This window comes from Coffea eugenioides, chromosome 8 (assembly GCF_003713205.1).
Source record: "Coffea eugenioides isolate CCC68of chromosome 8, Ceug_1.0, whole genome shotgun sequence".
In the NCBI taxonomy this organism is placed as follows: domain Eukaryota; kingdom Viridiplantae; phylum Streptophyta; class Magnoliopsida; order Gentianales; family Rubiaceae; genus Coffea; species Coffea eugenioides.
Window position 1 is genome coordinate 13,291,034 of NC_040042.1, and position 10,990 is coordinate 13,302,023.

Consider the following 10,990-nt stretch of genomic DNA (forward strand, 5'->3'; position numbering starts at 1 on the left):
CTTCAATTTAGTTGAGACCAAGGAAGGAGTAGGAGGGAGAGAGCGAGAGAGAGGAGAGGAAAGGACAAAAAAAAAGGAAGTCACTGGCACTGGTGGACGTGCCGGTCGGCAGCAACAGATGCTGGTGGGTTGAGGTCGGGGAGGAAGAAGAAGAAAGAAAATTTTTTTTTTTTTTGTGTTTTTGAATATTTTGAAGTGTGTATTTTTTAAATTTTAAAATTTTTTTTGAGATTATTCTAATTAAAATTATTAAAAAATTTATTTAAAAAAAAACTTGACCAAAAACCCCTTTGCTAAAAAGGCTCTAAGTCCAATTGAATTAAGAACTTTACGGTACAAAAGTTTCACTTTTGTCCTTGCGTTCTTCTGTTCATGTACAGGCTTACCATGTGGTTCGAGCCCAGCTCATCACTATCCAGTTTATAACTCTGGGAATAAGCTAAGTACCTCATTTTCACGTTCAGATCTATAGGGACCATTGGGGCTATCAATGAAACCATACGTCAACATCAAAATAATTGTGGCTTAGGAAACTTGAGCTGAATGCCTGAATTGTTACTTTCCCATTCGAATCGCTTTAGCACAGCATAAATACCCCCCCACCATACACTCGACCCCTCCACCTTCTCTTTGGTCCTTTTTTCCTTTCATCATCCATTCTTATACTAATAGAGTGTTCCAAAACAACAACAACTACAAAAGACACTAATATGGATGCTTTCTCTTCCTCTTTCCTATCTCGACTATCCCAAAATCCCAAACTTTCAACTTCTCTAATCACTTCTTCATCAACAAACATTGCTTTATTACACGTTTCAGCTGTTAGAATTGAAGATAGGCCTCAAACTACAATCAATGCCAATCCCACCACCACCACCACCACAGCACCACCATCATCTAAGCCCCTTAGAAAAGAAATCCCAACAAAATATACGCCTGCAAAATCCACACCACCAAAAACGCAATCACCACAACGGCAAAAGCCTTCAAGAAAGCTAGTAGAACCATCATTGCCCACTGTCTTCTTTAATGCAGTTGATGACTTCATAAACACTTTTATTGATCCTCCAACTCGCCGTTCTGTTGATCCCAAATATTTCCTGTCGAACAACTTTGCACCGGTTGATGAACTCCCTCCGACCGAATGTGAGGTGGTTGAAGGCTCCCTTCCACCGTGCCTCGACGGTGCCTACTTCCGCAACGGCCCAAACCCTCAATTCCTCCCGCGCGGGCCATACCACTTGTTCGACGGCGATGGAATGATACACTCCATCAAAATCTCCCAAGGAAGAGCCACACTCTGTAGCCGGTACGTGAAAACTTACAAGTACATGATCGAGCGGGACTTGGGCTCTACTGTGATGCCCAACGTGTTCTCCGGCTTCAACGGCCTAACACCCTCTGCTGCCAGGGTTGCCCTGGCTGCTGCCCGAATTTTAACCGGCCAATTCAACCTAGCCAAGGGCTTCGGCCTGGCCAACACTAGCTTGGCTCTGTTCGGTGGGAAACTGTTCGCTTTAGGCGAATCAGACCTTCCTTATACAGTAAAATTAACACAAAATGGAGATTTGCTAACCATAGGCCGTCATGACTTTGATGGTAAGCTTATTGTGAGCATGACTGCACACCCCAAAATCGACCCTGAAACAGGTGAAGCATTCGCATTCAGGTACGGGCCAATGCCTCCATTTCTAAACTTCTTCAGAATCAAACCTGATGGTACGAAAGAACCCGACATCCCGATTTTCTCCATGACGCGTCCTTCATTTCTTCATGATTTTGCTATCACCAAGAAATACGCCATCTTTCCTGACATACAAATTGGTATGAACCCTCTTTTTATGATTGCTGGAGGATCTCCAGTGGGTTCAGATCCTGGAAAAGTACCACGACTCGGGGTTATTCCGAGGTATGCTATGGATGAGGCTGAGATGAAGTGGTTTGATGTCCCAGGACTCAATTTTATTCATGCAATCAATGCTTGGGATGAAGACGATGGAGATAGTATTGTTGTTGTGGCACCTAATATTTTGTCTGTCGAGCATACCTTGGAGCGGATGGATTTGATTCATGCATCCGTGGAGAAAATCAAGATTGATCTTAAGACAGGAATGGTATGGAGGCATCCAATTTCAACCAGGAATTTGGATTTTGCAGTCATAAATCCGGCTTATGTTGGCAAGAAGAACAAGTACGTATTTAGATGCTTAATATATAAAGATGATAAGCACCCTTGCTATTTTAAACAAATTATATACTCATATATATATTCTTAACAATTTTTACCTATATAATCCAAAAAAAAAAAAATAGCATACTTTGATTTAAAAAGATTAAAGATGAGCAGGACTTTTACTTGGGATATGGATTTACATATAATAATTATTTTGTGGTTTCAAGTTTGTCAATTTCCTATAATTTCCATCAACATAAACATATTACAAGGTGAATTAAAGTGCAACTTCTTGTTCTACACAATAATGGAATTTCATTTACAATTTTTTAATACATCATTTGTGTCTATAATTGGATATCGTTATAATAATAATGACGACTAAAATTGAGAATTTTTGTCACCAAAAAGAATCATTTGAGTCCATAATAATTAACCTTAAATAATTTTTAGCCAATCTTTTTCATTATACAAGGTGTCCTTTGGATAAAATTGTAAACTTCCAGGATAAGGAAAGGACATCACCCTGTAAGGGGTGCCCCAATAAGGAGGATCCGTATGCCAAAATCTCTTGCTATTTATATCCAATCTTTGCTGTCAAATCTGTCACCTTTTGTAACTCCAAAGCTACTCTTCAAGATTTCTAGGTTCTTAATTAACTCAGGAGGTAAAGTTGATATTGGGTTATATTAGTGTAAATATATCCATATTTCACTTATCTCTTCTTATCTCCCATCATCTAGTTTCAACTGTGGCCAGTTTTGAATACTACTAACTTTTTATTATGCAAGGTGAAGATACTACTGATGATGACATGTATGTCTTTGGAGTAATAATAGTACAACTTCTGACTAAAGGCATACACAGAAGTTGTACTATTATTACTGCAAAGGCATACATGTCATATCAGTAGTATTTTCACCCTGCATAATAAAAGGATCCTTAGTTAGAAGTTGAAAAAAAACTATTAACTACTATTCTCTTTTTATTGTTCAGATTCTTTTGCTCCAAATTGTAACCTGTTTATTACTATTTATCTTTCTAATTGGCACTTTCAGTGCATGAATCACTAGTTTTTTTTTTTTTTGAAGCTTTGAATCACTAGTATTTACTATCATATACATAATTTTCCACTTAATAAACTCTCATTTTTATACCGATAATAAACAACTGAAACATAATTTTTACCGTATGTCTGAACTCAAATTATCAACATAATCATCAAGAAGCGGTTTAATTAACAAGATAAATACCATTTCATAGAGAAAAAATATTGAAGAATCATAATTTTGCTTTGGTGTATTGCCCTTAGGACTATATCTAATAAAGATAAAATGAGTAATTGGGTATTAAAACTAGACAAAAGCTACTTTTATTTTGTCACGAGTATCATGTATTGAAACAAATGACTGCACTTGCCACTGGCTATGGCCGTCTATTTAAAATCTTAAAAACACAAAAAAAAAGGAGAAAAAGAAAAAACAATTACCACACATACACCACACCCCATGACATCCAATATCTAGGCTTTTTCGGTAGTTGCTTTGCATTTATGGGGTGGGATTTTTCTGGGAAAGATGGGGTCCAAAATTGGGGGCTGAGGCGTTATCTTGCCACAAAAATAAACAATTACTCGCATCACAAATATATATTTCAACCGTTTTCTGATCTTTTTAATTATTTTTTATTTTATATTCAATATATCACAAAAAAATAGTACAGTAATTATTTTAAAAAATTTTCAAATAATTTTCTAGGCAAACACATCTATGCTTGTGTTCTTGCTATGTACAATTTGTGTACAGTGGGTACAATATTTGACTTAAAATTACTGCCTATGTAAATATACTATATTCAAACTCGAAATACAAAACGAAATAAGGATACATGAAATTACTTTTCATGTGTAAATTTTCAAAAATAAAAGTCAACTTGTGAATATAAACTTCATTAAATTTTACTTTGCATAGTGGTTAGACATATGATACATAAAATTTTTTTTTTGGATTTTTTTTTGAAATTTAATTTTCATTAGGATGACAAAGGTTCTTGTTTCTCCTTACATGTACTAATGTTTGTGCACACTCAAGTCGGAGGTCATTGGGATATATATATATTTAAATTGGATTCAAAAAAGTTATTTGAAAGTGTAGATTGTTGATAGAAAAGTGCTTAATGGCTTGAGGCTAGTTTGTAAATATCCTAAATAATAGGCACCAGAAAATTATTGGATTGAAGATTGAGGGGAGGAAAAGGTTAGAATGAGTAGCTTTATGTTAACGTCAATTTGTGTTTCAAATGCTTTGTAAATGTTCGGCTTTATGTTAACGACAGTTGGTTTTTTAAGTGCTCTGTAAATGTTTCTACAAGGCATTGTTTCTTCTCTTCTTTCTTTTGTTTTTTTTTTTTTTCCAATTGATCATATCAAGTAATGGAACAACCACAAAAACTAGAATCATCGTTTTGAAACGCAAAATAGAACAAAAGTATTAACATTAGTCCAAAAAGACCTTTTAATCTTCTAAGGAATCTAGTCAAGGATCAAGAAAATATTTTTTTAAAAAAAAAAAAAGAGAAAAGATTATGATAAAAAAAAAGAAAATAAGTTTATTTTCACAGTATAAGAATCAAATATAACGTATGATCAATAATCTTTATTTTTTGCCATAAAACAAAGTTTTGATTCTTACCCACCTCATTTTTCCTTGGCTTCTATCCATACATAAAAAATAAATGAAATGAATACTTCCTGAGGCTCTCCTTTCTATATATGCAATTTAAATTAACTCGTAAAACATTTAATTTTTCTTTTGTAGGTATGTGTATGCAGCAGTTGGAGACCCTATGCCAAAGGTATCAGGATTGGTGAAGCTAGACGTATCAGTGTCCGAAGACGACCGCCGCGACTGCATCGTTGCTAGCCGGCTGTATGGACCAGGGTGCTTAGGAGGCGAACCATTTTTCGTTGCAAAAGAGCCTAACAACCCCAATACAGATGAAGATGATGGTTATGTGGTGTCCTATGTCCATGATGAAAACACAGGAGAGTCCAGATTCTTGGTTATGGATGCCAAATCACCTAATCTTGAAATTGTGGCTGCTGTCAAGTTGCCGCAAAGGGTGCCTTATGGCTTTCATGGCCTCTTTGTCAGTGAAAATGACCTCAACAAGTTATGACTCTTGTGATTCTATAGATGAAGAATAAAAACAAACCCTAGAGAAGGACTATGGGACAATATTGATTGAGGGACCTAGCTTTCATCATCAATTGATTGAACTTATTTTGTACAGAACTTGGATTATCATTGCCAAAGAAGATGTAACAGTAGCTATAGTAAGTATACACCAGGTACTAGTAACTAAACCAGGTATGTCAATTATACATTGTTTCATGGTTGTGAATTAATTTAAAGGGATATACACTTCAGTTTGGGATTATCTTACTTGCCAATAGTTTCTCTGAAAAAGTGACCATTTTATGACACACAATGAATCGTTTAAGGAAATTTTCATTCTACTACGGATAAGTCAGTTTAACTTGTACAATTTGATGATGATAATGATAATAACTGATATCAATTCAGCTTATCAAGCTGCTACGTGTTATACTGCACCAGTTTGCTATTTTTAGGACAAAAAGATAGGTGTGGAATGAAATTTGATTTTGGCATGTTGCATGGTGAAGAGTAGCTTAGTTTAGTTGTAGGTAAACAGTTACGACCTTTAAGATCAAGAGAAGAGCTAGGAATCCTCATAAACGAATTTGAGTTGTGTAATTCTAAAGGAACTCTTACCAAATTTTAGCCCTAGATTCTAAATATCATGCAATTTAGTCCATCAAACATAGGAGAATGCACCATTTTTGTCATATAACTTTTGGGTTGGAACTCATGTTCCCCAACCATGTGATGCTAATCTATATAGCAAATTAGGCCTCAACAGGCCATTTCCTGTCCCATATGCCACCACATGCCAATGTGTGCTATTTAGGTTTTGGTCTTGTACTTTAAGTGGGATTAGGCATTTACCTAATATGTGCTAATCTTTTTTGCCACTAAAACAAGCATCACTAGAGATCACTGTATTTTTTATAAGCTAAATGTGACTAAAGATGGGTCTTGAGACTAAAATAATGTATTCTTGTACGTGACTATAGATTGCATCGCTTTGAAAATGACGAACTTAAACAAACACAATGTGAGGGACTATCTGAGCAGTTTTTCCTTAATTTAAAATTAAGGAAAATCATATACTATAGAAACCAACTAAAAAATAAGCCACCTCCTTAATTTTAGAGATTCCCGTATTTTTGTGTGTCACTTAGTAATGTCATAATGGTTTTTTATAGGTGGACTTTAAAATTCATTCAGTCCCTCAAGTTTATTATTAGATAAACATAGGCGTTGACAAATTTTCTCTGGACATCCTTAATTTAAAATTAAGGAAAATCCTATACTAAATCTTAAGTGATAGAAACCAACTAAAGGATAAGCCACCTCATTGATTTTAGAAATTCCCGTATTTGTGGCTATCACTTAGTAATAGCGTAATGACTTTTTATAGGTAGACTCTAAAATTACTTCAGTCCCTCAAGTTTATTATTAAATATAGGAGTTGACAAATTTTCTCTGGACAAATATAATAGGAATTTCATCCATTATGACATTAGCATGCATGCTGATGTATTTAGCCAATCAACAAATTGCCTTGGAAGGACGAGATTGTTTGTCAACTTATCTGGATTCATCCCTATACAAGTAGCATTATTAGATTCTTTCCACATCAAGATTTTCTACTCCTTTTTTTTTTTTACAACTATCATAACTAGCAAGAAAAGAAAAAGAAGTATCTTTTATTTTTTTATAAAAAAGGTGGAATTTAAGAAGTGAGAAGCTAGAGAGCAGAAAATTAAAACTTAGGACCTTTAATTCTTAGGGTCTCATCCTTCATCGAGAAAAAGAAGTATAACATTAAATCCTAGCAAACAACAAGGTGGCCTTGCAAGACATCAGCTTTGTTGGGTAAGCACTCAGAATTTGAGGCAATTTATTACTTGTAATGCACTCCAGACACTTGTGTTGCTTCTCCCTTCTGGTTGCTTGCAACCTTGTGTTGCTGAGGCTTCACAACCACTCCACAACTGCGACACTTTTCATGATTAGAATCCGTTAAAGACACAAAATTCTGAATGAGTAGTGTATAGAAGAGGCAATAAACTTTTAACTAATTCAACCCTGTTTATTCAGGACAAAGGACACTGATAATTGTCGGGGATTATTTACTACTAGGAAATAGTCGAAAATTTCTTCTTTCAAAAAATGTGCTCGTGTGATTAACTTACTGTACCTTGTTTTTTACGAAGTACATATGGCCCACTAAATAGTAGTGACCAAAATCTACACCATATTTACTATAGTTTGATCATTTACCAGAACGGAGCAAATGCGGTTCGCTTAGGTTTGGTTAAGTACAGTTGGTGTACTGTATGTATAATATATGTATGATGTGGGTATACGCTTATAGAGATAGGATATATTTTATGCATTAATATGATGGATACGAATAAAATTTATGAGTACAACAAAGTTATATAAACACACACCATATAAAAGAGAAAGTATAAAATTGGACAATTGTACGAAATCTACAACGTACCTGTACCTACCCCTGTCCATTATTTACAATGTTTGAAATGCTTGGTACATTATTCAGAACAATCATGCCAGAAATTGCTTCGTGCCCCTTTCTCCTTCATTTTGTATCATGTGATATTGCGAATATTTAATAGAATTACCGTTCTGACCCTTGCCAAAATCACATCTCAAAATCCTTACACTTTTTTTAAACTAGAACAAAGCAGCCAGAACAATGAATTTTACACCCAACAGATGGCAAAGAACTTACTCACAGAAAGATGAAGAAATTGATATACTTTTTTTTTCCTTGTTTTGAAAGTGTTAAAAAGTTCATTGCTTCAATCACAAGTGATTTCGATGGTCTTGCTTGGACAGCTTTATCATTGATTACAGAAGCTAGATTCCCATCTACCGTAATTAGGAATAATAGCAAAGAAGGATGCTAAATTCATAATTTGATCTAAGATGATGTGTACACCATTTTACTTTTATGAACGGCTACAACTTGATTCAAATGTCTCATCAGTAATTCTCATTTGCTTCTAAAAGTGTTACGCATATTAATCTTTTTACACTAGTAAATCTAAATACATGATACTCCCTTCTGTCCCAATATTAGAGTCGTTTTTTGAGAATCCAACTTTTTGTGTAGACATGATAATCGTTATGTCTAAATAAGGTGACATTGATAAATTTACGTATGTATTCTTTGAATTCAAAATATTCTCTTGATAGATGTGTATTAGAATTTTAAAAAGTTACATTTTCATATGACAAGATTGCAAAGCATGTGTTAAATTTGAAATAGTGACACTTATTTTGGGACATCAATAAAGTGAAAATATGACAATAGCAATGGGATGGAGAGAGTACGTAACATATATTTATATTTAAAATTCTCCTTTTGCACATGCAGCATACATCGAAACCTGCTAGCAAAAGTCGATACGTTATTCGTATTAAAAAGATTAATCTACTTATTCTTTTATGTGTTCTCTCCGGTTATTCTTTAAAACTCTTACTCAATCATGCAAAGACTTAAAGAATTTTGTGGAGTGTTTTGAAAGGCAAACAATGAAAGATGACAATATCAACACCATATAAGCTTGGCATATAACTGGTGGTGCAGGGAATGTAGAAGTATGGTATTTGTAATGGCAACAATATATGTTTGATATGACGTACAAATAAAACTTGTAAGACACAATTATTATGTCAGAAACATATTGCCTCCTAAATAAATATATTTGGACTTTCTTCCTTCTATCATATCGTTATGGGAGCATCTTCATTTGAAATCATCTGTCCCTCTATTAATAGTCATTCAGAGGATCCTTATTCTTTAATTAGTCATCTTGACCAACTCTTAGCATTTTCATAAAAACATAGGAAAATTTTACAAGAATCCAACACTTGAAACTACAGACTTTTGAATCCTAGAATGTTACACAAATATATATTTGTTTTTGCTAAAAAAAAACTTTTTTCTATATTAATAACATGTCAAAATGACGAGTTTTATTGCGGACAAGTAGATAAAAACTCTAGATATGAAGCAATTCACCCTCTGCCTGACCTGAAATTTTTTAAGTAATTCTGTAAGTTTGCATGGGATGATTAGATTAGGCAGAATAGCTACTGGCCTTGAATCAGTAGGGCTTGTTGGGCAATCGCTTTCCATCCAATTTGTGGAAATAAACCAAAGCTTTTTCCTTCAAGATTGCTCAAAAGAATTTGTTTGTAGTTTTACTTTAAAGGGTTAGCCATATAAAGAAGTGATGCATCCTTTATCAATCTATGAGAAAATAGTTCTATCACATATCCTAGGGTGTAATGTTTTCCCTTTAGCTTTAATTTGACTAGATATAGTTAAAGAATACAGCTGAGGTCCAGAAAGAAAAAAATTGATTAATGGCCACACAGCGCAAATTTTTTCAATGGAGTTTCCATCTATAAAATTAGACATCAAAAGTTGAATCATAAGGGAAAAAAGAAACAAATGTTCAACATGGAAAAAAAAAACTAAATGTCCCAATTCAAGCTCTATGCTTTAATTAAACACTACAAAAAAATGAGCCTTCAGTGACAACTGAATCTTGTCACTAAAATTCCAAAAGTCGTCACAAAAAAAGTCAGTGACGACAAATTACCTATATATGAGTCTCAATAGATATGTTTGAAGGCTCCATAACTCGAACCAGGATAGTACCAACAGTAGAAAAATGAGATTTCAACTCCAAATCGACACCAATTATCATCTCTACTGAGAGTTGCATCTTTTTATTTTGTGATTCTGACCAAAAAAAAAGAAAGAAAGAAAATCATCATGCAGTATTATTGCTTGAAAGAAAAGGACCACTTTGCTTCTTTTGATAAACGAGTCATTTTCCACTGGACATGTCATTGGTGGTCCATTTCCATTGGCATTCCAGATGTAGTTTCTAAAAAATCACTTGCTTATTCAATGATCTTAACTGCACTAGTGACCTGTTAGCCACTCTTCTCCTCAGGCATATTTTCCTGTTGGACACTCCAAAAATCCCAGGAAGATATTTAAGATTTGACAACGAAAATGGGATAAATTGATCTTATTCAAGCTCAAGATAATATATATATATACACACACACACAAATAAGAAAAAAATCTATTGAATAGAAAATGACAAAAAAGATAACAAAACAAAGAAAAATAGATTCAAGTGAGTGGTACTTAGCTCACAAGGTTCAATAATCAAGTAGTGATGTCTCGTGACAGGTTAGTTTCTTCATGCATTTATTATGCTTATCAATTACGTCTGAAGAGATATTTGTTGTGGTGGGTAACCAATTTCACACCCCAATCTTTTTGGAGAAAAAAAAAAAAGAAATTGCAGCAATGATCTTCTCAAAGTTTTCAAAACATCGTTGTGTTCAAAAAAGAAGAAGAAGATGATGATGAAAAATAAAAAGCGATTCACTTCTCAATCTTCAAAGACATATCCTTTGAGTCGAGTGCAACAAATTGGAGAGTCATGCGGTATAGAATCAAATGTATTCTAGTAATTTTTTTTTTTTTGGTGTCTTTTTGTTTCTTGTCCTAAAATAAGGTTGTATGCAGCAGCCACTTTGTTCTCCCTTTCGCGTTTTGCTCTTCACATTCATTAATCAAGTGAAGTAGAAAACAGGAAAAATAAATGTTCAT

The 10,990-nt window shown here is 34.1% G+C and overlaps 1 protein-coding gene across 1 annotated transcript; it reads left to right on the forward strand.

Moving 5' to 3' along the window:
* The first annotated feature begins 622 nt into the window (after positions 1 to 622).
* On the forward strand, positions 623 to 5,616 carry LOC113779936 (probable carotenoid cleavage dioxygenase 4, chloroplastic). The gene is made up of 2 exons (XM_027325729.1): positions 623 to 2,191; positions 4,990 to 5,616. Exons 1-2 carry the CDS (start codon positions 711 to 713, stop codon positions 5,348 to 5,350), a joined length of 1,842 nt encoding a protein of 613 aa, XP_027181530.1. The 5' UTR covers positions 623 to 710; the 3' UTR covers positions 5,351 to 5,616.
* The last annotated feature ends 5,374 nt before the right edge of the window (positions 5,617 to 10,990 follow it).

Bases quoted from the DNA above. Each gene is read 5' to 3' on its own strand.
- LOC113779936 (XM_027325729.1), top strand. From the start codon at position 711: ATGGATGCTTTCTCTTCCTCTTTCCTATCTCGACTATCCCAAAATCCC. The intron at 2,192-4,989 runs GTACGTATTTAG...TTTCTTTTGTAG, and splicing joins TATGTTGGCAAGAAGAACAA to GTATGTGTATGCAGCAGTTG.